Consider the following 27,807-nt stretch of genomic DNA (forward strand, 5'->3'; position numbering starts at 1 on the left):
CTGGGAAGAGAGAAAGAGAAAGAGAGAGAGAGAGAATGGGCATGCCAAGGCCTCCAGCCACTGCAAACGAACTCCACACACGTGCACCCCCTTGTGCATCTGGCTAACATGGGTCCTGGGAAATTGAGCCTCGAACCCGTGTCCTTAGGCTTCACAGGCAAGTGCTTAACTGCTAAGCCATCTCTTCAGCCCTCCAGCTTGATTTCTGAGTGACTTGCAGCCAAAGCATGTGGAGTCTTCAGCAATAGGGTCTTACCATCTAGTTCTGGTGGGAAACTAAGAGCCTTGGCAATGGCCTAACATGTTTTGGGGCCATCAGGGACCTCCCTGGCTACAGCTCACTGGAAGGTATCCCATTCCTAGCAGTGAAAATTTTCTAGTAGCAACCTATGGTTTCTGTGTGTGCCATTATTCTAAAAGCATAGGTTTCCATCTAGGATAAAAGCTGTTTGGCTTTGTTTGGTGGCTCAAGCCTTTTATTCCAGCACTTGAGAGGCTGGGATTAAAAAAAAGAAAAGAAAAGAAAAGGAGAGTGGATGAAAAGGAAAGAGAGATGTGTGTGCACCAGAATGAATTTCAGATATATCATGTGGCTTTATGTCTTGGGGAATTGAACCTGACTATAAGAATTTACATGAAAGCACCTTTAACTCCTAAGCCATCTCTCCAGCTGGTTTGTTGGTTTTGTTTTGTTTATATTTTTGGTTTTTTTTTTGTGGTAGGGTCTGTCTTGTTTTATATTTTTAGTTTTTTATGGTAGGGTCTGTCTAGGCTGACCTAGACTATGTAATCTCAGGATGGCTTTGAACTCATGGTGATCCTTCTACCTCTGCCTTCCAAGTGCTGGGATTAAAGGCATGCATTTAGTGTTTTTTTTTTAATTTGTTTGTTTAAGTTGACAACTTCCATAACTGTAGACAATAAACCATATTAATTCTCTCTTTCCTTTCCTTTTTCTTTTCTTTTTTTTTTTAAGGTAGGGTCTCACTCTAGCTCAGGCTTACCTGGAATTCACTATGTAGCCTCAGGATGACATCGAACTCACAATGATCCTCCTATCTCTGCCTCCCAAAGAGTACTGGGATTAAAGGTGTGTGCCACCATGCCTGGCTTTTTTATTTTTTTCCTCTTTTTCAGTCTTGTTCTGTAGCCTACATTGGCCTTAAACTCCTGATTGTCCTGCCTCAGCCTTTGGAGCTTTGGGATGACAGGAGAGTGCCATCACACATTGGCCTGTGATCCTTCAGGTTGTGGTCCATAGATGTGGAGCTGGGACAACTTGCATGCCTTGGAAGGAAATGCCAGCCTCTCTGTCTCCAGTCTCATAATGCCGGATAGTCCCTGGGGAAGCGGGGAGCCACCTGTTTGATGTCACCTGGGGACATTCTGTGGCAGGCTTGTTTCCCATCAATAACTAATGAGAGTTATTGGCCTCCAGTATATACCACACAAACCGCACACACGAGGGCTCTGTTTGTTTGTTTCAAGGTAGGGTTTCCCTCTAGTCTGGGCTGAGCAGAAATTCACTATGTAGTCTCAGGGTGGCCTTGAACTCACAACGACCCTATTTCTGCCTCCTGAGTGCTGGGATTAAAAGTGTGTGCCACCATGCCCGGCTCCTGTTTTTTTTTTTTTTTTTTTTTAATTTACTTGAGGGAGTAAGAGGGAGGGAGGGAGAGAAAGAGACAGAGAGAGAGAGGGAGAGAGAATGGGCAGCCTGGGCCTCCAGCCACTACAAATGAACTCCAGATGCATGTGTCCCTTGTGCATCTGGCTTATGTGGGTCCTGGAGAACCGAACCGGGATCCTTTGGCTTTGGCAAGCAAACACCTTAACCACTAAACCATCTCTCCAGCCTGTTTTGTTTTATTGAGGCAGGGTCTCATGTAGCCCAAGCTGGCCTCACACTATGTAACTGAGGATGGCCTTGAACTCCTGGTTCTCCTGCCTTCACCTCCTAGTACTCCATCGCAGTGCTGGGATGACAACTGTGCCACCGCGGCCTGGCTGCATCACTTACTGTGGTATGGGTGGGGGTGGTGCTATAGGCTCGGGCCATCTAGTGCCCTGCAGGGGCATACAGCACCCCTCTAAGTTGTTACAACCACGTCTTCAGCCATTGGCAAGTGACAATGGAAATAGCTACAGCAGTATTTGGCGGTTCATACTTGGGGGAAGGCAATACTATTTTTTCTGCAGCCCCTGAACTTGGTTAACTTTCGCTTTCATCCGGGCGGTGCTCGAGTAACCTTGGGCCTCTCGGTACTGTCTTCTCTGAAATGGCGACATGGCGACACGAGGAGAAAAGGAAACGGGTCGTGAACATGTGCCTTTCCTTGTGCACAGCCCGGAGGGATACAGGCGTGCACTTTGTGCAGCAGGGGTCCCATGCACCAGAAAGGGGAAACGGTAATTGCGCCTGCGCTCCCTGGCACGGCCCAGAGGGCCGGAACGCGAGCGCGCGCACGCACGCACGTGGCTGGCCTTGCGAGCTTCCTCTTTCAGTGGCGCGGGCTCCGGTAGACTACATTTCCTAGAAGGTCTTGCGATCACGCTGGAAGTTCAGGAGAAAGTGCGCGCTCCGCGGCCCAGACTCCGTCGCAGGAACCCTGCCGTACTCACGCACGCACGCACGCACGCACTCACGCACGCACGTGGCTGGCTCCTTGCTCCCTCAGTTATGCTGTCCGCGGCGGACTCCATTTCCCAGAAATCCATACGGTCACGCTGGCGGTCACCCGGGGAAAGTGCGACGCGCGGTGGCGCCTACTGCGCCGACACACGCGCCGTCCGTAAGCGCGGCGCGCCCCTGGCTCCGCCCCCGGAGGCCCCGTGCGGGAGCGCGCCCGGGCGTGCGCAGGGCGGCGGCGCGGCGGCGCGGGGACGCGCGGTGACCGTTGGTGCTGAGGGGAGGAGCAGCCGCCGCCGCCGCCGCCGCCGTTGCGCAGATCCGGGCCGCAGCTGCGGGGACGGCGACAGCGGGCGACCTTCCGGAGGCGGGAGCGAGCCGGGAGCCCGGGACGCCGAGGCCGCCGCCATGAACAATTCGGGCGCTGACGAGATCGGGTGAGCCGGGCGCCCGTCCCGTCCCTGGCGCGGACGCCGCCCGGGCCGCAAGGTCACGCCGGCGCGGGGCCGTGCTCGGGGACCCTGACGGGGACCTCGGGGGTCGTGGAGTCCTCCGACGGGAGCTCGGGGACCCCAGAGTTGGGCCTAGGGTTCACAGAGGCCTCAGGGAATAGGTCAGCGAGCTTGGGGGGGGGGGGCAGGTGGAATCTCGGAGGTCCGGGACCCACGAATTCAAGTGTGAAGATCACGGAGGAACCCCCCCCCCAAGGACGGCTTGATCACCTAGGGGACCCAACTAGGATCTTGGAGGTCTGGGAGAACCCCACGTGATAGCTTGAGGAATTGGGGGATCCCAAAGAATGGTTTGGCCACCTAGTGAACAAATAGGTCCTTGGAGGTCCAGGGACCCCCAAGTGCAAGCCTGTAGGCTTCAGAGACTGCCCCAAGGGATGGCTGAGTGAGTGAGGTAGGGGACTCTAGATGGGGCCTTGCAGGTCTGAGGATCCCAAACACAGACATGGAGATTACGGAGAGCCCCAACAAAGGCTAATTCAGGGAGCTAGGTGACCCCAAATGGAACCTTAGAGGTCTGGGAGACTCCGCGTGACAACTAGGGAAGCAGAGGGATCCTTAAAAGGACCTTGGGAGTTAGGAAGACCACCAAATGGGAGCTCAGGGAGCCCCATATTTGACCTTGGTGGTCAGGGGACCCTAAGTGATAGGATAGTGGGCTTTGGGACTCCACATGGGATCTCGGGTACCAGGCAGGCCTCAGATGTTACCTCCGTGAACCAGAGAACCCTGATGAGAGGTTGGACATGAAGGAGACCCCAAACACAAATGAGGGGTCACAGCTGTCCTTCAAAGGGTAACTTGGCTTGCTAGAGGGTTCCAAGTGGGACCTTTTAGCTCTGGAGGATCTTAAGCGATAGCTATGGGAGCTGAGAGAACTTAAACGTATGCTCAGAGATCAGGTCTACCCCCCAAAATAGTTCAGAAGTCTGGAAATCCAAAAGTGGAGCCCTAGAGGTAAAGGATAAGTTCACATGTTGGAGACCCCCCAAAGGGGACCTTGGAGGTCAGGGAAACCCCAGACAAGCTCAGGGGTCACAAAGACACCTCCACAAAGGATAACTTAGCCTTGTGAGGAACTCCAGATGGGATTTCATGAAGATCTGGAAGACCCCAAGCACTAGGTAGGGAAGTTCTGAAGGGGAGCTTGGGGTTTTAGAGAGGTCCTCAAAGGATTTCCTGGGTAGCCCCAGATGAAACCTCAGAGGTCTGGGGACCCCAAAGGGAAGATAGGAGATCAGGGAGGAGACCCTTCAAAGGATAGTTCAGTGCTAGGAGGCCACAAGTGGGGCCTTGGGGGTCAGAGAGACTTCAAAGGGATGTTGGGGCGATGTGAAACCTGAAACCACAGCTTGAGAGTCAAGGAGACTCCGAAGGGGTGTGTGTTGGGTAGACCCTGTAGGCCAGGATAGTGCCAACAGCTGCCCTTGGTACCATCGTTGCTTTCTGAGTTACTTTGAGGTTAGGGTACTCGGAATGGCATCCTGGAGGCATTGGCAGGAACTTGGGTCAGTGCATGTGGCCAGGCTGGTTTTAGGTTCAATTTTCTACCGCTCAACATTTACCCCCCAGGTTGGGGGCGTTGTGGCTCCACACTCCCATGTCACCCTTCAAGTGTTGATGTCCAGAATGGTGCTAAGGTTTCCCCCCACCACCAGGCCAAGTGGGTCTGGGTGGAGAGACCGGAACAAGGCTGCAGGAGGCAGCCCAGACTGCAGGTTGTATCCCCAAGTTGCTGTGTAATCATGGCCTGGCAATGTGGACAGCTCTGCATGGGGTCCCATGGTATGCTCACCAGTCCTGTCCCCTGTGGGCTCCTGTAGAGCCTGTCCAAGCTGTTTGTTTCCTTCCAGGAGTGCCCTTGGCCACTCACTGAGTGGTTCTAGTGGGAGGGAAGCACTTTACCTGGGGGTCTTCCTGTTCCAGGACCAGAGGCCTTGGCACCTGTCCCAGCCTCCCTATATGGGGTCTCTGCAGCTCTTCCCTTACTTTGGGTCATGTGGCACTTGAATTGGTCAGCTTGACAGTGACTCCCATACATGGGCCATCAGGGCATGGAGTGAGGTGTCTATGGATCCCCTGCCAGGACTACTGGGACCTTGCTTAGTTGTGCTGTGTCTTCTGCCACATCTTCTAAAATGGTGACTTGGTATTTAGAGGTAGGGTTTTACTGTAGCTCAGGCTAACCAGGAATTTAGTGCATAATCTCAGGATGGCCTCGAACTCAGCAATCCTCCTACCTCTGTCTCCCAAGTGCTGGGATTAAAGGTGTGAGCCACCACACCCTTAAAGTTTTTTTTTTTTTTTTTTTTAAGGCAGGGTCTCCGGTCTCTCTCTAGCTCAGGCTGGCCTTGAACTCACCATAGTGATGCCCTGACCTCAGCCTCCCGAGTAGATGTGCACCATTAAGCCTGGTTTTTTGTTTGTTTGTTTCTCAAGGTAGGCTCCCACTCTAGCCCAGGCTGACCTGGAAAGCTTCCCGAATAGGTGTGTACCACCAAGCCTAGCCTTTTAAATTCTTCCTTCCTTCCTTTCTTTATGTTCTGAGGTAGGGTCTCACTCTAGCTCAGGCTGACCTGGAAATTCACTCTGTAGTCTCAGGGTGGCCTTAAACTCATTGTGAGCCTCCTACCTCTGCCTCCCTTGTTTTTCAAGGTAGGGTCTCACTGTAGCCCAGGTTGACCTGGAATTCACTATGTAGTCTTAGGGTGGCCTCAAACTCAACGATCCTCCTACCTCTGCCTCCCGAGTGCTGGCATTAAAGACATGTGCCATCATGCCCGGCTTTTAGGCTTTTTTTCCTTAATTTTTTTTTTTTGGTTGTTGTTCATTTTTATTTATTTATTTGAGAGCGACAGAGAGAGAAAGAGGTAGATAGAGAGAGGGAGAGAGAAAGGACATGCCAGGGCCTCCACTGCAAAAGAACTCCAGATGCATGTGCCCCCTTGTGCATCTGGCTAACGTGGATCCTGGGGAATCAAGCCTCGAACCAGGGTCCTTAGGCTTCACAGGCAAGTGCTTAATCGCCAAGCCCTCCTCCCCCCTTTTTAAATTTATTTGTTTGCAAGCAGAGAGAAGAGACAAAATATGTACACCAGGGCCTCCATCCATTGCAAACAAACTCCAGGTGCATGTGCCACTTTGTGCATCTGGCTGTATATGGGTACTGGGGAACCAAACTTGGGTTGTTAGATTTTACAGGCAGGTGCCTTAACCATTGCCATTCCTTCAGTTCCTGCATTCTGGCTTCTTTAAAAAAATGTTTTTAACCTATTTGCACGTGTACAACAAGGTCTTTTACTGCTACAAACACGTGGCTTTACATGAGTGGCTGGCAAATCAGAGCACCTGCAGGCTTTGCAAGCAAGTACCTTTTAGCTCCAAGCCATCTCCTTAGCACCTGCATTCTGGTTTTAAGCCAACTTGAGATGGGACCACCAATGCAAGCTGTTCATGGCTGCACTCACTAGAGTGGTGGACAAGTTTCCCTACACCTTGTGGGAGAGACATGGGCCAAACTCTGAGCATCCCGCCCTCGGCTAGCCCTAGGAATATACCCTGAGTGTCGGAGGACTCATGCCATGCTATGATGGATGGATGGATGGATGGATGTTCATTCCAGCAGTAAAGTGGAGGGCCAGACCACTCTTCTCCAGCTGTAGTGAAACAGGAGAAGGTTGTAGGAGAGATGTACATGGTAGCTTCTGGAAGGTGGCGGGCACACTACACTGCCCTGGCAGCATCTGGGAAGAGGGGCACTGCTGGTGAGGATCAGGGAGGCCCTGGGCCTACAAAGGCTTCAAAAGGAAGGGCTCTTGGGTTCTGGAGACTGGACCACTCTCTAAGGTGGGAAGCACCATCTTAGTCCCACCCAGAAGATCCACACCTCTGTCCCAGCCACCCAGCAAGGAGACAGCAGGGAGCTCTCACGTCTCAGCAGCCTTCCTTCTGGGCCGTCACTGGGCTATGAACTGTGGGCTGTCCAAAGTGAAGTGGGATCATTGAGAACCCAGAGTAAGTAGCTGGGAAATACAGATGAAGGTTCCATGGGCACCAGAAAGTCCTGGATTCTGCAGGGTGCTGAGCAGTGTTTCCAACCTCTGCTCCACTCTAGAATTCCCCCACAGTGGCAGCCACAATGTCCCCAGACTTTGCCAGTATCCTCTGAGGGCAGAATGGCCTGGAGTGAGAACACCGCTGTGATATCTTGGCTCTTCTATGACCTCTTCCTCATTTGCAAGTCATGGCCAGGTCTCAGCTTCTTGTCCCAGGGCCTGTGTTCTTTCCTGGCTTTCACAGCAGGTGCGGTCTGACTTCTGTAAAAAAAACTGCTCCAAGGCATGTCATGGACTACAAGCACCATGACCCTCGCCAATGGGCTTCCAGGGTCACCCAGCACTCCCCTCCACCACCAGGAGCTAAGCAGTATACATATTAATCCTTTATTTTGTCATGGAGACCAAGTCTCAGAAGGCCAGGGGACTTGTTCAGTGTCACCTGAGGGAAGGAATGAGCTCCCTCTGCTGTCCGCAGTGGGTCATGCCCACTCTGCCTTCCTGCCTAGGCCTGTGGCACTGCTGTTCCTTTTTGTTTGTTTGGTTTTTGGTTTTTTGAGGTAGGGTCTCACTCTAGCCCAGGCTGACCTGGAATTCACTATGTAGTCTCAGGGTGGCCTCAAACTCCCGGCTATCCTCCTACCTCTGTCTCTCAAGTGCTGGGATTAAAGGTGTGTGCCACCACGCCCGGCTTCTGCTGTTCCTTTTGATTGTCCCCAGATGCTGTCATTGCAGCCTTGGCTGTGCCATAAGTACATATGTACCAGGATCCAGTGGAATCAGCAGTAGGTCATCATGGGTCAGTGGGCCACCTCTGTATCCCATTCTGTGTTCCTGTAGGTGAGGAGTCAGGCTTGAGACATGACCACCCCAGGCTTGTCTGTCTCCCTTCCAGAAATGCAGGCCCAAGCCTTTTGGGAGGCCTCAGCCCATCCTGAACTGCTAGGATTGGCCCGGCTGTTTTCCACCCTGTGTGCTGGATCCAGGAGGGACATGCCACTGTGGAGCTTGAGGCTGTGGGTGGTCCTGGCACCCTAGCAGCCTGTACACCCACTCTAGCTGCTCTGCAGGTCCCAGCAGTGGGCACTTGTCCAGGAGCCCTTTGAAGGCTGCTCTCGAGTCTGCAAGGCCCTAAGTAGGCAGCAAAGCCTGGAAGCACTCACTATGGCTTCCAGTCTCAGCAAGTGAGGTACCTGATGTCAGCCTTTAGGCAAGGATGGCATCCTATCTTCCACATGAGAGATGCTGTGGTAGAGTGATGACACTCGCATGTGAGGCCTGCCAGGCAGATCCTGAGAACTGTTCTGTGGGTTTTTTGTTTTTTTTTTTTTGTGGTAGGGTCCCATTCTAGCCCAGGCTGACCTGTAATTCACTATGCAGTCTCAGGTTGGCCTCGAACTCATGGCAATCCTCCTACCTCTCTGCCTTCTGAGTGCTGGGATTAAAGGTGTGCACCACCAAGCCCAGCCTGTTTTGTTGTTGGTTTTTCTTTGTCCAGGTAGGGTCTCTAGCTCAGGCTGACCTGGGATTCACTGTAGTCTCAGGTTGGCCTCGAACTCAGAGTGATTCTCCTACTTCTGCCTTGCAAGTGCTGGGATTAAAGGCATGTGCCATGATGTCTGGCCATTGTTTTCTTTTTACTTTCTTCTTTTTTAAATAAATATTTTATTTATTTGAGAAAGGAAAAGGGAGGGAGGGAGAGAGAAAGGATGCTCCAGAGCCTGATGCCACTGTAAATGAAGTCCAGATGTATGCACTGCCTTATACATATGGCTTATATGGGTTCTGGGAAATCAAACCAAGGCCCTTTGGCTTTGTAGGCAAGTGTCTTAATCGCTAAGCCTTCTCTCCAGCTTCACTATTCTGTTTCTTTTTTTTGAGGGGGTTAATTTTTTTATTTTTATTTTTTTATTGACAACTTCCATAATTACAAACAATAACCTGTGGTAATTCCCTCACTCCCCCACTTTCCCTTTTGAAACTCCACTCTCAGTCATATCCCCTCCCCCTTGCAATCAGTCTCTTATTTTAATGTCATCATCTTTTCCTCTTATTATGATGATCTTGTGTAGGTAGTGTCAGACACTGAGGTCATGGATATCCAGACCATTTTGTGTCTGGAGGAACACATTGTAAGGAGTCCTACCCTTTCTTTGGTTCTTACATCCTTTCTGCCACCTCTTCCACAATGGACCCTGAACCTTGGAAGGTGTGATTGAGATATTTAGTGCTGAGCACTCCTGTCACTTCTCAGTACCATGGTGCCTTCTGAGTCATCCCAAGGTCACTGCCATCTGAAAAGAGAAGGTTCTCTAACCAAAAGTGAGAGTAGCATTAATATATGGATATGAACATTAAGAGAAGTACTTACTGGGCAGTTTGGTGAGCATAGTATATACGTTTAGCCAGACCGCAGCAGATATTGTACCCTAGGGCTCATGACTACCCTTGTAGGTTTTCAGTATCAGGGATGTATTCCCTCCCATGGAGTGGGCCTCTAGTCAAATTAGAGGGCAGTTGGTTTCCCCCATAACAGATGTGCCGTTATTGCCTCATTAGCTCATTTGGCCTGGCTGGCCAAATATAAGGCTTGCAGTGTCCACTGTTGAGTATCTTCACTGGTGATTTCTCTCCTATTGAACTGCATTCAGTGTGTCTTTTTCTAGCTTTGTGTTAGCTGGTCTACATGGAGGAGGTTTTCAGCTCAGCTCCAGCAGGATTTTACAGTGACCTTGCAGCCCAAGTATGTGGAGTTTTCAGCAATAGGGTCTTACCATCTATTCCTGGTAGGAAACCAAGGGCCTTGGCAATGGCCTGTAATGTTTTGGGGGCATCAGGGACCTCCCTGGCCAACAACTCACTGGAAGGTATCCCATCCCTGGCACTGAAACTTTTCTATTAACAATCTATGGCTCCTGTGTGTTCCATTATCTAAAAAAGTAGGTTTCCATATGACTTATTTATATCCTCTTAGGTTTTGATTAGCCCTCCCTCCACCTTTCCTTTACTCAGTCTCTTCCCCTGATCTCATGTAGGCCTTTTCACCCATTAATCTATTCATCTACTTTCTATACATATATACAATACCATCCTATTAGATTACCCCCTCTCTCCCTTTCTATTTCCTTTATATCTTCTTTCTAGCTTACTGACCTCTGCTACTAAGTTTTCTTCCTACTCACATAGAAGTCCAATCATTTAAAAAATATATTTATTTATTTAAGAGAGAGAGAATATGGGTGCACCAGGGCATCAAGCCACTGCAAACAAACTTCAGATGCATGCACCCCCTTATGCATGTAGCTTGTGTGGGTCCTGGAGAATCGAACTGGGATCCTTTGGTTTTGCAGGCAAATGCCTTAACTGCTAAGCCATCTCGCCAACCCTTTTCTGTTTCTTTATCTGTAATACCGTCATGCCCAGCCTCATGTCTGAGTAGATAGGCTCTTGGACTCTTGAGGGCTGCATCACAACCTGCCAAGGATCTGGTGTGTGCTCCTAAGTCCTGAAAGGGTGACAGCCTGGGAGCTGCATGTTTTGACTGACCACCCCAGCCCCTCAAGCTCAGATTGGACCCAACCACAAAGGAAGTCAAAATGTTCCTGGAACCTTACATGGAAGGAGTGGGGATAAACCCCATAAAGGGGTTTGCTTCTCTCATAGCAAATGATGTGGAAGCCTTGAGAACCTTCTGTTAGGTTCCATAGGTGACAGGCCTGTCAAAACAAACTTAACCTGCCATTCCTTTGTGGTACATGGTCTCACACCTTTCCATTATGCAACCCACCAGCACATGCTTCAGCCCTGTGCACACATTTACACAGTGCTTGTCCAGCAAAATAGTCCCACTGTGTGCATCTGGCTTTACGTGGGTACTGGGGAATCGAACCTGGGTCCTTTGACTTTGCCAGCAAGTGCCTTAAGCACTAAGCCATCTCCACTATTTTTATTTATTTGCATGCAGAGAGGGACCTCTTGTCAGTGCAAACAAACTCCAGACATGCACCACTTTGTACATCTGTATGTGGGAACCAGGACCATCAGGCTTTGCAGGAAAGCGCTTTTAACCACTGAACCATCTCTGTAGGCCCTTTATGTTATTTATTTATGGGGGAGGGGGAAAAAGAGAGAAGGGGCATTCCAGGGCCTCTAGCCACTGCAGATGGATTCCAGATGCATGGGCCACTTTGTGCATCTGGCTTACATGGGTACTGGGGAATCGAACCTGGGTCCTTAGGCATTTTAGGCAAGCACCTTAACTACTAAGCCATCCCTCCAGTCCCCCTTTTTTTTTCTTTTTGAGACAGTCCTTCTATGTATCCTAGGCTGGCCTTGAACTCACACTCCTGGATGCTTTGAGTGGCAGGTGCACTACCACATCTAGCCCCAAGTAGTCCTTAGAACAGATGGATGGTTTGGGTATTTGAGACAAGGTCTCATATAGTCCAGGCTGGGCTGGAACTCTATGTAGCAGAGGCTGCCTTAATTCTGGAGCCTCCTGACTCCATCTTCCCAGTGGTTGCCACTGTGTCTGCACTTTCCCTCTTAATGTCTGGTTTGTGAAATTTCAGTGAGCCTTGGACTAGTCTGACCGGTTCCTGCGGTTTGAGCTTCTTAGAGAGGGACACCCACCTTCTGTTTGGTTGCAAAGCTCTGCTGGCACAGGTTAGCCTTCTCAGGGAGCTGGGCTAGCACTGTTTGGGTTTCACTGGGTGTCACCATGCCCGTCCCAAGCTACAGCCTGCCCTTAGTGCTTCCTGGCCTGGAGCAGAGGGTAAAGGTATGCAGGAAACACAAGTCCTGCCCAACAGCCTGATCTCAGCCCCTCACATACCTGGAGCCTGTCCTGATGGATAGATTGTGTGATGTGACCCAAATTCAAGTTTCCCTACTTCAGAGCAGGCAAGTCAAGCCAGCACTTCTGCACAGACCTGGTCATGGGAGGAGCAAAGTAACTAACTCAGGTTTGGTGAGCAGCCATGGCTGCATGCTTTGGTCTTATAGGCTGGAGTGCTATGCCTGGCTGCGAGTGAGTGATGTAGGGGACTGAAGGTGGGCAGATCTCTTTGGTCTCTGATAGATAGCTCCTTAGCCTGAGGGCATTGGACCCATTTATCCTCCTTCAGATACTGTTTCCAGCTTTTCTACTTAGGGCTGCATGGAGCCATCTCTCCTGGCCTCCTGCCCATCCCTTGCTGTGGAGGGTAGGTTAGGGGCTCAGCCCTGAGCCAGCCATGCAGGGCAGGACAGCTGGGTGTGGTGAGGACTGTTTGCCTTGAGCTGAGTGGGACTGTGTCCAGTTCTGCTGGCAGTCCCTCAGGGCCCAGCTTCCCATTCCTTTTCCTGGCTCTTAGTGTTTGCAAAGACCCGCTGGGCTGTGTGGCCCCTGTCAGTCATGGGGTAGTGTGGCCCTGATGTCATTTCTCCTACTAGCCAAGGTGGAGTCACACCATGGAATGGGAGGCTGAATTAACTTGTCACCACACCTGTTCCTGCTCCTGGGGTCTGGCTTGGTGGGTATGGTTCCCCTGATGGGCCAGCTTGACTAAGAACCTCTCTTCTCCTTGCAGAAAGCTCTTTGTGGGTGGCCTGGACTGGAGTACCACCCAAGGTATGTGACACCTGCCTTGGGCTGGGAGCTGGGGTAGAGGAGCAGGCAGGCTCTGGACCCAAGTGGGTGGCCTGCACCCCCTCCAGCCCTGCCCTCCTGTTTTTCTTGGTCACTGCTGCCATTGTGGTAATCACTGCCCCTTCTTGCTCACAAGGACAGGACAGCCTGTCATGTAGACTTCCCCCTCCTGTCCTCACGCATCCCATGCAGTGCAGAGATGCTCAGGTGAGGCTAGTGTGCACACATACACATGCATGTGTGTGTGTGCATGCATGCTGAGGCCACACTGAGCTCTCTTGTGTGCTCCTGTCCTGTCTGAGCAGAGACGCTGCGCAGCTACTTTTCTCAGTATGGAGAAGTCGTGGACTGTGTCATCATGAAAGACAAAACCACCAACCAATCTCGCGGTTTTGGGTTTGTCAAGTTCAAAGACCCAAACTGTGTGGGGACAGTGCTGGCCAGCAGACCCCACAACCTGGACGGCCGGAATGTAAGTTTGGTCTTTTGCCTATGTCTCAGAAGCTGGCTGGTAAAGGAGGGCCTGTTTGAAGTGGAGGGCTTTAAAGGCCTGAACCTTGGGTGCCTGCTGGGTGAATGGGAGCCATTGGGTGGGCAGTGGGTTTTTCTAGAGAGAGCATCTCCTACTGACAGTGCTGTTGAACTTGCACAGATTGACCCGAAGCCATGCACACCTCGTGGGATGCAACCGGAGAGGACACGCCCCAAAGAAGGATGGGTAAGGCTGGCCTGGGTATTTGGTCACGGGGTGAGGGGAGGCTGGGGGGGTTCAGTGTGGCATCAGCCCAGGCCCAGCAAAGTCCTAAGTCCACATTGGGAAAAGCAGGTAATCTGTGCCACTTACTGGGTGGGAGGTTTTGGGTTGTCCTTGCTGTCCTCTGCTTCCCTGTCACCTGGCCAGCTGTCTTCATGGGCAAGCAGGACCAGGAGCTGGCATTTCCTCCCTGGTTCCTGGTGGCACATATGCCATACCCCATATCCCAAGCTCTGCAGAGGAGATGGCTCTGGCCTTAGGAGGATCCTCTCTAGCTGGCTGAGCCAATAGCACTTTGGTGGACAGAGCCTGCGGACTTGGTAACTCTTTGCTTGTTGGTTCCTTTGAGATGAGCTCAGTCTGGCCTCAAATTCATGGCAGTTCTTGGAATTTAGCATGAGTCCCTTGCCTAGCTGTTTTTCAACTTTATTAGGAAATTTTCCAAGGTGAGAAACAGTGAAGGAAGAGGGCAGTGAGCCTTCATCCCTGAGCTTTCCTGTGTGTCCCCCTGCTCACATCTCCCTCCCTGCCGACCCTTGCTGGCTGGCTCCCAGATCTCTGGGTAGTTCCACCCAAGCATCAGGGCTCTGCTCAGACTGGAGACTGTTTGCCGTGGGGTCTGTCTTTTTAGCAGTACAGAGGCTTTAGCAAGCTACACACTGGGAGGCCATTGTCACAGTGACAGACATTACCTACAAATTCTAGTCTCAGGCTTGCCTGGAAACTTACTCCTGCCTCAGTGTGCTATGGTGACAGGCGTGCACTGTCATGCCCAGCTCAAAAGTTTAATCTCTTAACCCAAGGGCTGGGACCGTGTGAAATGTGGACTCTTGAGAAGAAAGCCAAAGCAGTGTTGAGCAGGTGCGCAGTGTCATAGGGCAGGATGGGCTTGTGTACCACTGGGCTTGAATGGCAGGTGTTGGCCAAGGTCCCGCAGGCTCCAAATTCCCTGCTCTGCATCTTCTTGGCCAGCTGCCCTTGTTTGGTTTGGCTGTTTCCATGACCTTCCCTAAATCTTTTCTGCTTTATGGTGTGGAGGTTTGGAAACAGGGTTTCATATAGTCCAGGTTGGTCTCAAACTCACTATGTAGCATAGGATGATGACCTTGAACTCCTGATCTTCCTGCCTCCACCTCCCTAGTATGGGGTAAGAAATGTGTAATACCACACCTGGTTTATGTGGTGCTGTGCAGGAGGGCCTTATGCATACTAAACAGGTGCTACCCACCAACCCCAGCCCTTGTTTGATTTTTACCTTTTTGAGACAGGGTCTAACACTAAACTGTATCTCACTCAGACTGACCTTGACCTTGTGGCAGTCTTCCTACTGCAAGCTTGCAGAACTTGTCTTTGACTGGATGTCATATCTGAGAGTAGCTGAGGAAGGCATAGTGCACTGCACTGCTCACAGACTTTGGAACCACAGCTTGTATCTGGGATTTCTGGGTTCCTGGGGTAGTCAGCCCTCATGAACCGACTCATAAAAGCAATGCATAGAGTGAAGCTGGGCGAGTATGGTGCCACACACCTGTCATCCCAGCACTCAAGAGGCTGAGGCACAAGTTTGAGACCAGCCTGAGCTACAAAGCAAGAAAATGTCTTTTTTCTTTTTCTTCTTCTTTTTGAGAAAGGGGAGAGAATGGGTACACCAGGGTCTCCAGGTGCATTGCCACTTTGTGCTCCTGGGTTTATGTGGGTCCTGGAGAATTGAACCTAGGCCAGCAGGCTTTGTAAGCAAGTATGTGCCTGCAAATTAGTTGGTCCATCATGGGGTGACTAACCCTTTCTCTTCCTTGGCAGCAGAAAGGACCCAGGAGTGACAGCAGTAAATCAAACAAGATCTTCGTAGGTGGAATTCCCCACAACTGTGGCGAGACAGAGCTCAGGGAATATTTCAAGAAATTTGGAGTGGTGAGTTCCTGACTGCCTGCCTACTCCCAAAGCTACAGCTCACCTTCTTGTGGCCACTGAGACCCTATTGTGTGTGGGGACCTGTAAGCCTGTGGTGTGTGGGCAGTGAGGAGCCAGCCAGGCTTGCTGTGTCTGGCAGGTTAGGAGGTTCCCTGGCCCTTATTTCAGATGCCCATCCTGGACAGGTCCTGGGAGCCCCGCCTGCCTGGGTGTGGGTTCATACCCTTCTTCCCCAGCCCACTGTGAAGGTCCTCACTTAGCTGGACTCCTGCATTTGGAGGGTGGCTTTTTTTCTGGAATGGGCCAGAATCCTTCTGACACATTGGCTGGGGGTTGTGATCAGGCATGTTGGCATCGTGCTTTCTCAGGGGTGTGCGTGTCTGTTAGGTATCCTGGGGTCTTCCCTTGGAGCCACACAGGTCGTGTGGCATGTCTGAGTCTGGCTTCCTCCTCTGTTGCCTTGGGGTCTCCCAGACTTCATCATCTGTTAACTTGGTGGCCAGGGTCACTCACCGCATTATCTGCCCTCATTGGCAGCAATAGTCCATGGCTGGTGTCTTAGACCTCTTGAAACTTTAAGACCAAATGATCCATGATGCCTTTGTCCTCTTGGAAGGGTTAGGAGTCTGGAGTGATGGGTGCCCTGGGCACCTGTGTCTATGGTCTGCCCTCATGCTACCCTGTCCTGCAGGTCACCGAAGTGGTCATGATCTATGATGCAGAGAAGCAGAGGCCTCGAGGTAAGGGCTAACCTTGTTTGTCCTGACCCATGCCCTCCCCTCAGATGGCAAACTATCTCGCCCCCAGATAGGCTAGGGGGCTGGAGTACCAGCCATAAGGGCGACTGCAAACAGACCCTATAGCACAAGCCTCTCCCACACGCTCCACTTCACACGTCCCACACTGTTTTGCACCTGACGTGAATCTCAACAAGGTTTCTCTTTTACAGTGTCTTCCCCAAGTGTGGGGTTCCTCAGCCTGGGCTTCTCGCCCGTCACCCAGTCCCCTCCATGACCATGGCTGTCCATTATACCTGCTTGGGTCTGGCCTGTGTTGCCCCGTTCACACTTTTTCTCATTTCTCTTTAAGTTAGAGGTCAGGGGCAGGCTGAGCTGCTGCCTCAGGCTTGGCTTGGCTTGGCACCATTCCTATTTCTCCTGCCTGTGCTGTCTAGCAGCAGGGTGACAGCACCCACATATTTCTGTCCCCCACCACCTTTTTTTCTCTTTTTGTGGCTGCTGCTGTCATTGCCCACATATTTGTTATCAGCCACTTTGGAGTGGACGTGTTAGCAGCCCTGGCAGCCTAAGGTCTGCAGTGTCTCCATTGCCACAGGCCCCACCACCACAGACCCTCCCTCACACTGTTGGCCCCAGGTCCCCTGCAGCACCCGTGGTGTGGCCGGTGCCCGCCACGTGGGAGCATAGTTTGCCATTTGAGCTCTGCCCTCCTCCACTCGTGGTCAAGGACGTACTGCTCACTCGGTGTGGTTAAGCCGTTAAGTCTTAGTGTTAACTTTACCGTAGCCGCACACGCTTAGTGATGTACTTAGTGTTGGTGGTAGAGTAAGTAACGTTAAGTAAGCTGTTTCCTCTGTGATGTGTGATTAACGATGTCTCTCAGATCTCTCTCCAGGTGCTAAGTTAAGTCACACAGGTACAGGCCCGCCCCGCCCGCAGTCAGACGAGGGAGCGGCTTCGCTCCAGTGGGGTGTAAACGAAGTTTCAGTGTGTTTGTCCCGCAGCCGCCTCTGACAGACAGAGCAGAGCGTGTAGACAGCCCGCCCCGGCTCTTCCCCCACGACCCACGGCCTCTTGCACTGTGCCTGGACCCAGCCAGCCGGTGGCTTCAGACACTCCCGCCGCTTGAGAGAATGTCAACTTTCTTACACGTTGTTCATCACTATGTTGTGTTCCAATACCGCCTCTGATCTTGACCTTGACCTTGCGATCCTCGCGTGGCTCTCAGGGACTCAGGGTGCTCCTAGGGCTCCCGTTTGTGGCTGGCACAGCTGCCGCTGCCTCCCTCCTGCTGTGCCCACCCTGGAGGGGTGGCCAGAGCTGGGCAGAGAGCATTGGGCTGGCATGTGGGCCTGTGTCACCCAGGGGCTTGGAAAGTGTCCCAGTGGGTTGAAGACAGCAGTGGGTGGGTCAGTGGGTCCCAGACAGTGCTCTTCTGTCTTCTTAGCTTTTCTGAATCTTACAGGATCTGTTGGTTTCTGTCTCCCTTCTCCTTCTTCCTGCTCCCAGGGACTTCAGACAGTGGGCCCTCCCATCCAAGTCCTTTCTGTCCTCCTTGTCCCCGCCACAGACACCCAGTCCCTTTGTACCCTGCCCCACCCATGCCTTCCCTACTCTTTACCCTCTGGTCTCACCCTTCAGCATCTGGCTTCTCCACACTTCATAGCTCCACTCCCTCCTCTCCTGTCCTCACCTGTGCTATCCCTTCCCAATAGGAGGTGCCAGGCTCCTGGGCCATCCCTCCTCCTCTGTCTTCCCCTCATTCCTCAGCCACCTTTCCTTCCTGCCTTCATCCTTTCCCTCCCTGGCTCTACGAGGGGTTTCCTACCTGGCCCCTTGCTGACTGCAGCCCTGCATCCTGTCTCATCAGCTTGTCAGGGCCATCCTGGCTGCTCCTTTCCCAGGTGCTCTGTCCTGTGTGAGGTGGAGCCCACATCACACTGTCCCTTCTTAACCTCCCAAGCTTTTCCTTCCCTTACCCTCTGCTTTCTGAGGTCTTCTTTGGGCCCATGCGCCGGGGCCTGCGGGAGGCCATAGGCCCTGTCACTCCTGCCCATAGAAGAGGACAGGACGACCTGTTAGCCGGGTGGCCGTGCTCACCCCAGACCAACCAAACTTCGTTTATACTGCCACTTTCTTGTGTTTGGGAAATGCTAAATTTTTTTTTTCCTTTAAAATTTTCTTTTTTGATGCCACGGTGCCTCTTGCTGTTGCTGCTGACAGCAGAATTTGACCTGCTGGACCCGTTGTGGCCTGTATCTCTGTGTTAGCCATATTTACCTGTAGCATATGCGTAAGCGTAGGTTTGGTAGACCTGCTAGGACTCCTTGGGCTTAGCCAACGGCGTTGGGTAAGCTTGGCGAGGCGCTCACCACCATATGACTGTATTGTTAACGCTTAGAACAGTGATGGCTGCTGTCAGCACTAGCTGCGAAAGCAAACTGCAAGCTGCCGGTGAGAAGCTGGGTTTCAGTAAAGCCCCTGCACCCACATGCCACCGACCCACACCCACATGCGGACCCACGGCCTCCCTGGGCCACAGCCACCCACTGCAGGTGCTCTTGGGAACTGTGCTTACCACCCATACCCGCTCCCTGGGGAGAGCGGCCCTGTCTCCTGTCCTGAGCCCCGCACACAGGCCTTCCTGAAACCCAGCTCGATCCTGCGGCCGCCCTAATACTGTTCATCTCCCTGTTTTGTGTCACACACCCTGCTACCTTGATTCACTCTTCGTCGTTGGCTAGGTTTTGGATTTATTACTTTCGAGGACGAGCAATCAGTGGACCAGGCTGTCAACATGCATTTTCACGACATCATGGGCAAAAAAGTGTGTAGTGGTAGTTTTATCTTACCTTAAGACCGAACCAAGCCTTAGGCAACCAGGGCTTCACTGGAAAGCAGAACCCAACACAGCAGTCCCCTGCGGGCCCAGTGGGCGGCCGGGGACAGGTGGGGGACCCTGGGAGGAGGTGGCCTGGGCGGGCATGGCCTCCAGTGAGATCCCGGCTTGCTTCAGGCTTGGTTTCAGCGACCACTCCTTCAGATGTGGCCCAGCCCCTTGTGTAATGGTGACCTGTAATGAGCCTGCTGAGCAGGGGCCTCCAAGAGGCGAGGTTCCCTTGAACTGAGTGAACTGAAACATCATGAAGGATTGGTTCTCAATCGGGTCACTTACTGTGAATCTCCGGGACCAGCCACATGCTCTCAGTAGCACCTTAACCACACGCAGTCAAGTGACCTCTGGTGTTCTGTCTTCATACTGTGTTGCTGCCTCTGAGGCCCCATCACCACTCCTGTGGCTGCCTATGCCGGGGTCTCCATTCACAGCCCACCCTAGTGCAGAACTGTAGCAACCCATATGCCAGCAGGATGCTCTGGTCATTCCAGGCAGGAGTAGCCCTGTTCTGAGTCTGGGGCTCCCTCTCTGCAGCCTTGGTGTAAACTAACAGCTGGTTGCAGGGCTGGCAGCAGCATGCAGCCAGGGGCTGCCAGCCAAAGCCCAGGTCCTGTGACCCTTCCCCCCCCCACCCCACACGCTTCCCCTGGGTGCCCCTAGTTGTGTGACCTGGCTGAGGTGACATGGAGTGGAGTAGGCTAGTCTGCCTGTTGCCGACCTTCACTGGTCACTGGAAGAAGGGGTCCTGAAGTCGCAAGGCTGCTTTGTAAACAGGACTGTGTCTGGCCCCCAGGGGCCACTCAGGCTCATTCATTCAGTGTTTAAACCTGCTGCTCATTCCCACTATCCCAGAGCCCTGAGCCAGTGGGATTCTGTCCCCACCAGGTGGCAGGTGGGGCATTAGGCCTCCTGGCAGGCCTTCCTGTCTGCTCTCTGAGTGGAAAACCAGCCCAGGGCTGCGAATGCAAAGTATATCGTCCCAGCCACCCGGCGTGGGCCACCCTCTGTTGTGTCAGTACCTTGGAGCCCAGGGCTGGGCCACCTTGCTGTTGGTCTGCCCACAGTTGAAAGCATGCAGAGCCAGGCTGCCTCTAAGTAGGTCAGACCTGCCAGCTCCGCTGACCGCCAGTTGGTTCCTGGTGTTCCCAGCACAAAGGCTGTACCTCTGCGGGGCGTCCGGGCCAGGTGGCTTGCTCTGAACACAGTATGAAGATTGCTTACTGATTCCAGTGTCCATTTTATTACTGCATGTCTGTTCCTTCTGTTAGATGTAATGTAAGATTTTCACATCATTCCCTCTGACATTCCTTTGAGTTAATTGACATTCTTTAAGCCTTAGCCTGGGGAAGGTAAGTCTTTATCTTCCACTAGACATTTTAAATAAATAAAGCCAGCGTGTTTCTCAGGTATGCGAAGGGTGGGTGGGCTGCGGGGCTGGGCCCTCCCTGAATAGAAGGAGGCTGCTGCCACCTTAACTGGGGTGCACTTAAGTGTGTCCTCATGGCTGTGTCTCCTGAGAATTCTTGGCTTCCCTGCTGTTCGCAGTGGGGGGCATAGGGTGTCTGTTGTTTCTGTTGTACCTGAGAAACATTTTTTATACAAAACGATTACAGAGCAAAATATTTCTTTAAGAAAATCCTACTGGCCTAAATAAGGTTTATAGTTAAGTACTTATTCTAAGTCATAAGGTGCTAAGTGTAGTCGTAAGTCACCAAGGGTGTGTCTGAAGGGCAGGGGCATGGGCTGTGGCTGCTTCCTAAAGCACACTCGGTTTGTCTAGGTGGAGGTTAAACGGGCTGAGCCTCGGGACAGCAAAAACCAAGCATCTGGACAGCCAGGAGCCAGCCAGTGGGGCAGCCGTGTCACCCCCAGCGCCGCCAATGGCTGGGCAGGCCAACCCCCACCCACGTGGCAACAAGGGTACGGCCCTCAAGGTAAGACTCAGACTGGGGACTCACTGACTACTTTGTTACTTGACCAGATTGCCCAGGTCTCAGAGATGCTTGTGGCTTGTGGCCTACCACCCCTAAGGAAGTTCCAGGAGTCTGTCTGAGGCACAGGAGGGGCAGATGGTGGTTCTGCTGAGCCATCAGCTGTGGGAGTTTCTCACAGCCACCCACTGTGTGGCCATGTTGGTTGCACATTTGGCTGAGAGCCTTCTCTGCATGATAGGACTATGTGCATGCCCCTTACCTAGGCCCTGGGGATGACACTGAACACGTGACAAGGCAGTGGCTGTCTGGGGACCATGTGGGCCTGGTTCACAGTGTCAGGGCTCCATCTTGTATGTATGCAGGTGGCTCCTCTATTTTTCTGCAGCATTCTTGTGTTAAGCTAGATGGAATCTGCAAGCTTCCCCCTTAGTTTTGGGGTTGAGTTCAGGGCCTCGCACATGCTGGACCAGCGCTTACCACTAAGCAGCACCCCAAGCAGACTGCTCACTTGGTTTTGTAAGTTTCCTTTGAAGACAGTCTTGCTATTCAGCCCTGCCTGGCCTTGAACTTTTGAGCCTTCTACCTAAGCCTCCTGGGTACTGAGGGTGGCAGGTCTGCACCACTGTTCCCAGGGAAACCATCTCCCTTGAACAAGCATAGTGGTGCCAGTTCTACTGTTCTTTGCAGCTGGCCCTGTACTGCTTCCCTGTGCCTATGTGGCACACAGTACCTGCTGGAAGCTGCTGGTACTTCCTCCTTGAGGTCCAGCCTCTTATGTCCCTGGGCACTGAGCCTCGAGAGAATCTGGGAGGGAACAACTTATTAATATCAAAGTTTGTTGCTTGGCAAAACCAGCTGCAGGAGCTTATTTGAGTTCAGAGTTCATGAGGGTGCCATCCTTCATAGTGGTGTTCAGATGGTCACATTCAGTCCAGTCCAGTCAGGAAACATGAATGCTGGTGCTCAACTTAGTTTCTCCTTTTTATTTTTATTTTTATTTTTATTTTTTGGTTTTTCAGGGTAGGGTTTGGCTCTGGCTCAGGCTGACCTGGAATTAACTACATAGTCTCAGGGTGGCCTCGAACTCACGGCGATCCTCCTACCTCTGCCTCCCGAGTGCTGGGATTAAACGCGTGCACCACCATGCCCGACTTTTTATAATTTTTTTTACTTTATGTATTTATTTGAGAGAGAAAGAGGCAGATAGGGAGAGAGAGTGTATGGGCACATCAGGACCTTCAGCTGCTGCAAACAAATTCCAGGCATCTGTGCCACCTTGTGCATCTGGCTTATGTGGGTCTTGGGTAATAGAACCTGGATCCTTTGGCTTTGCAGGCCACTGTCTTAACCAGTAAGCCATCTCCCCTGCCCCAGTGTCTCCTTTTACTGATAGATTTATTTATTTATATTTATTTATTTATTTTGGTTTTTCGAGGTAGGGTCTCACTCTAGCTCAGGCTGACCTACGTATTCTCTACATAGCCTTGAATTCACGGTAATCCTGCTACCTCTGCTTCCTGAGAGCTGGGATAAAAGGCGTTCCCCACCACGCCTGGCTATTGATAGGTTTTTAAGAAATGGGGAGTAGCTGTGTCGGGCTCTCTTGCAGACTCAAGTGAATGTGGCACTTGCACCAGTTTTATGGGCAGCTTGGGTGAGTACTGGACCTGGGCCCAGTTTCACAAGCGCCTCTAAGTGCTGGGCCATCTCCTCAGCTCACTCCTTTTAAATTAAATTAAATTAAATTTGTTTGTTTATTTTGTTTTTTCAATGTAGGGTCTCACTCTAGCCCAGGTTGGCCTGGAATTCACTATTTAGTCTCAGGGTAGCCTCAAACTCATGACAATTCTTCTACCTCTGCCTCCAGAGTGCTGGGATTAAAGGCATGCGCCATCACTCCCAGCCCTTTTTTACTTTTTATTTTCATTCAGTGTGGGGTCCCAGGACATGGAATGATGCTGCCTACAGTTAGAGTGGGTCTTTTCTCCTAGTGACTCCAGTCTGGAAACTCCCCATAGACATGTACAGAGGTGTGTGTACATGTCTGCTGGGTAACTCCAGCCCCCATACTTTTGACAGTGAGGGTTAACCAGCACTCTTCTCTCCCTTTGTCGTCTAGGAATGTGGGTCCCCGCAGGACAGGCAATTGGTGAGTGTGGAGAAAGGGCATGAGGTCCAAGCCCTAGGGCTGCAGAGAGCGTCGAACTGTGGGGGAGGGGTGCCTCATGTGCAAGGCTACCTGGGTGTCTCCTGCTCTTACCCTCCCTCTATGTTCTGTTACAGGTGGCTATGGACCACCCCCTGCGGGCAGAGGAGCTCCGCCCCCACCCCCACCTTTCACCTCTTATATTGTGTCCACACCACCTGGTGGCTTTCCCCCTCCTCAGGGCTTCCCACAGGGCTATGGAGCCCCACCACAGTTCAGTAAGTCTCCAGGTACACCTGTGGTCATTTGGCCTTCCTTAGGGAGTAAAGCTGTGTCCTGTTGTCCCCAGGGTGGCTGAGGGTTTTCTACTGCTCCATTGGAAATTGAAGAGAAAGACATGTCCCCTCATTGTCACCAGACCAGCATGGGTGTCTTGTCTTCACGGTAGGCCCTTTGAGACCTAGCTGGCTCAGCACGTGGTGGGTTGCAAGCTACACCATCCAGCCTCAGCAACCCAAGACAGCCTGTGGCCATGCCAGAGCAGATAGCCTAGGTCTGGTTCACCAGCCTGGCCAGGCCACCTACTCAAGTGACTGACCTTCCTAGAGCTGCCCACCTCACAGTTGGTACTGCTGGAGAGATGGGTACTAGCGAGCATTCACTCTGAGGTGCATCCAGCCATGCTGGTGTCTTCCTGTCACCTCTAATGTTTTGCCCTGGAATTCCTCAGTGCTTAAATTACTATCTGGCACTCTATGGTTATGTTGTGAGCAGCTACTGCGGTCTCTGCCAGGTGGTGGCCCCAGGCTTTGAGCCACAGCCCTCCTCTCCTCTGGTGTGGGTGGAATCCTTGGCTGCACTGTAGGCTGGATTGTAGTCTGTAGCTGGTGCCAGCCCTGCCTCGTGCCCTGCTCTCCTGTCTACAGGTTTTGGCTATGGGCCTCCGCCCCCTCCGCCTGATCAGTTTGCCCCTCCAGGGGTTCCTCCTCCACCAGCTACTCCTGGGGCAGCACCACTGGCCTTCCCACCACCTCCATCTCAGGCCGCCCCTGACATGAGCAAACCCCCCACGGCGCAGCCCGACTTCCCCTATGGGCAGTATGGTAAGTGTCTGTCCTCCTCAGTGCTGCCCACTGCTCTGTGGGCCCCAGCTGGGACTGCTGCTCCCCACATAGCAGTCTTTTCAGAGTCTAGTCATGAGGCCGCACTCAGGGTAGGTCCTGCCTGCTGCAGCCCCTCTGCACCTGCGGGCCTGGAGAAGGCTTGAGCCTGGCTGGCCCTGGCTTAAGTAGAGCATCAAGGTGGGCTCAGGGATGTGGCTAACCTGCTTTAGCAAGTCTGGAAGGACCAGGGGACTCTGAGGGAGTCACAATACCCAGGTGGCCTGGGACACAGGAACCTAGGAATAGCTCTGACACTGGCCTCAGGAAAGGCCCCAGGATGACAGTTGCTTTGAGGTGCACCCTGAAGTACAGTTCTCCCCATGCTGCAGCCCAGACCCTCGTACATGCTAGACAGAGTCACTGTAGGCTGCCTGGCCTGCTCCTTCAGTGCTCCTGCAGTCTCTGAAGGTCAGCTGTAAGAGGCATGTGCCACCACACTGGGCTTCTCTGACATGTTCATACATGAACAGAGTTCCTGCACATGACCTTTGGGACTGTGGAGGGTTTGGTCAGGGCATCCCCTTTCCCAAAGTTCCAAGGCCCCGAGGTGGTATGGTCTGTAGGGACAGAGGACCTGTTGGGCTGAGACTCTTCCTCAGGCTGCTCAGCTCCAAGACTGCCTGACCCCAGCTGTCCTGAGCCCTGGCCACTGCCTGCTAGGCTGGCTCTCTTCTGGGTAGTATGCTGCAGCCAAGGCCTCTCTCTGCCTGCTTTTCCTTCTGTCACACCAAGGTGCCCACCAAGTCTGGTGGCCCTGTGGCCTACAGAGCCATGAAACCACCTTGGTGTGCATAGTTGAGCGGACTCTCTCCCGGCAGGTTACGGGCAGGACTTGAGTGGCTTTGGACAGGGCTTCTCGGACCCCAGCCAGCAGCCCCCATCGTACGGCGGGCCCTCAGTGCCTGGCTCGGGGGGGCCTCCCGCCGGTGGCAGCGGCTTTGGACGCGGCCAGAACCACAACGTGCAGGGCTTCCACCCCTACCGCCGCTAGCCACCTGCTGACATGCACAGGATGAGACTCGGGAACTCTGACAATCACACACCTGGCAGAAACTAGCGACTCGACCTTGGGGGCGGGGGGGGTGGGTAGGCTGGCGTGGCTGGGGCGGCTGGACTGAGGTTTCAAATAGATTTCTTTCTCTGACCCAACCCATCGGCACAATAAAAAACAAGTCACTGGTTCAGCAACAGGGTTGACAAAAATGTCTTCAGCTTTAATTCAGAATTTCAGGTTTCTTTTTCTTTTTTTCTTTTTCTTTTTTTTTTTTTTTTGAAATTATTTTCCTGAGCCTTTTGTTTTACCGTATGTTGTAAACTTTTATGTTAAAGAAAAAATATACATTTACAAATTGTGAGATTTTTAAGAGAAATTTTCTACGATGTATACTGGCTTATTTTTTAATTTAAAGCAGGGTTCCGTGGTGTGGTGTGGCTGCAGCTGCTCCATTCTGTTGGGGTGGGGTGGGCTGAACGCCCCAAGCCCGCGCGGAAGTCTCCTGAATGCTTGCTTTCTTGTGTTCACTCCTTGCTTTGGCCAGCCTGCCTGATGGCCGCGGGGTGCTGGCAGCGCTCACATCATGGGTGGCAGGTGGGTGGCCTTGCTGGAGCCCCTTGGACGCGGCATGGGGCGTGTCCTGGTGACCAGTTTGACTCTGGTTTGAATAAAGTGCGTTTGGACTAGACCACTTGGTGTCTGCTGTGTGTCTGCGGCTCTCTAGCTCCCTTGACTGTAAGGGTGGCGCTGGGGATGGGGTGGGGTAGGACAATCTGAGCCCTCAAACTCCAGGAGATGATCAGGCTTTGAAATGACAGCCATAGGTTCTGGGACTAGCATGAGGATGCATTTGGGGCCAGCGCTTAGAAGTGTCACAAGAATTAACAAACACCACCAAGCCAGGTCTAAAATCCAGTGGTGTATCAGAAACTCCAGCCCAGCTCATGGGCCTGGAGTGAGCCAAGGAAGTAGACTCACCTGGGGCCCTGATGCCACTGAGGAATATGGGGGAGCCAGCTCTCTCCAGTCTAATCAGCCCTCCTGTGGGATTTCATACCTGCTGGGGAGGGCATAGTCCCCTCTGGTTCCCTCCAGACCAGGTGGGGCAGAGGGCTCAGCCTATAGGCTCTGGGAACATCAGAGCTTGGGTCAGTTCTGTGGCGCACCCCACAGCTTATCCCAATGAATCTCTTGTTTTTCTTGTGCATGTATGCTGACTTCTACAACCAGGTCCTAGGAGTACTGAGGACCCTTAGCTCAGACTTACAAGCAGGGAAACTGAGGCACTGTGGGGGCAGAACTGAGGGTACTGGCTTTTTCATGTGAGCAGCACCCAGGTTATTCCTACCTCAGGGCCTTTGCACTGCTCCTGGTGCAGCCCTGGGTTCCTCCTCGGGGGACACCCTGACTCTAACATTATCACCCAGATGCCTACAATGACACCTGAAATTGACATGTTCTCTGTACCACTTATAGCCTTATTTTTTTATTTATTTGCTAGAGAGAGAGAGAATGGGCATGTCACGGCCTTTAGCCACTAACTGAACTCCGGATGCATGTGCCACCTTGTGCATCTGGCTTACATGAGACGTGGAGAATCAAACCTGGCTCCTTGGGTTTCACAGGCAAGTACCTTAACTGCTAAGCCAATCTCTCCAGTCCCTATAGCTTCTTTAATCATTGTGGAGGCAGATAGGGTGTCACTGTAGCCCAGGCTGGCCTGAAACTCTAGTGATCCTCCTGTTTCAGCTTCTCAAGTGCTGGGATTAAAGGTGTGTAGCACACACCACACCTTGCTTAAGTAATTATTTGTGTGTTTTAATATAGTCTGAAAATGAGGTAGGAGTATTGAGGCCCGCCCAGAACTACACAGTGAGTACCACTTCAGCCTAGGCTAGAGTGTGACCCTATGTGGAAAAAAATAAAAAATGTGTAGGGTGGAGAGATGGCTTAGCAGTTAAGGTGCTTGCCTATAAAGCCTCAGGTTCAAATCTCCAAAACCCATGTAAGCCACATGCACATGGTGGTACATGCATCTGGAGTTCATTTGCCCTGGTGCACCCATTCTCTCTCTCATTCATAAGTAAAATAATAAAAAGAACAAAAGTACATATGTGTGTACATACACAAACACATATCCATGGCACAGACCAGGAATTTCCTGTAGCCTACACTTCATACACTGAAGTCCTGGCTCAGTTGCTGAAGTGCTAGGGTCAGGTGTCTGCCTTCACATGGAGGGTTGACATTGAACTCAGTGCCTCATGCATATAATGTTTTAGGGTCTTGTGTAGCTCAGGCTGGCCTTCAACTAATTTTGAGGCTGAAAGTAGCATTGAACTCATCCTCTTGCCTCCACCTTCACTAGTGCTAGGATGACAAGCATGTACTACCACACCAGCTTTATTGGGTGCTGGGGTGCCAGGCCTTCATCATGCTAGGTA

At 52.2% G+C, this 27,807-nt stretch overlaps 1 protein-coding gene across 3 annotated transcripts; it reads left to right on the plus strand.

Annotated features, from left to right (window-relative positions):
- The first annotated feature begins 2,945 nt into the window (after positions 1-2,945).
- On the plus strand, positions 2,946-26,051 carry Dazap1 (DAZ associated protein 1). Of its 3 annotated transcripts, none has more exons than XM_004654883.2 (12): positions 2,946-3,066; positions 12,767-12,807; positions 13,131-13,297; positions 13,478-13,543; positions 15,380-15,490; positions 16,182-16,230; positions 18,975-19,057; positions 20,907-21,060; positions 23,180-23,209; positions 23,344-23,484; positions 24,133-24,309; positions 25,188-26,051. In XM_004654883.2, the coding sequence occupies exons 1-12, from the start codon at positions 3,038-3,040 to the stop codon at positions 25,358-25,360; spliced, it is 1,221 nt and encodes a 406-aa protein (XP_004654940.1). In that variant the 5' UTR covers positions 2,946-3,037; the 3' UTR covers positions 25,361-26,051. The 3 variants fall into 3 exon arrangements, with proteins under 3 accessions (XP_004654940.1, XP_004654942.1, XP_044990951.1); XM_004654885.2 differs by having other exon boundaries at positions 15,383-15,490; XM_045135016.1 differs by lacking the exons at positions 2,946-3,066; positions 12,767-12,807; positions 13,131-13,297; positions 18,975-19,057 and having other exon boundaries at positions 13,511-13,543; positions 15,383-15,490.
- Positions 26,052-27,807: the final 1,756 nt, after the last annotated feature.

Source organism: Jaculus jaculus, chromosome 15, assembly GCF_020740685.1.
Source record: "Jaculus jaculus isolate mJacJac1 chromosome 15, mJacJac1.mat.Y.cur, whole genome shotgun sequence".
Classification (NCBI taxonomy): Eukaryota; Metazoa; Chordata; class Mammalia; order Rodentia; family Dipodidae; genus Jaculus; species Jaculus jaculus.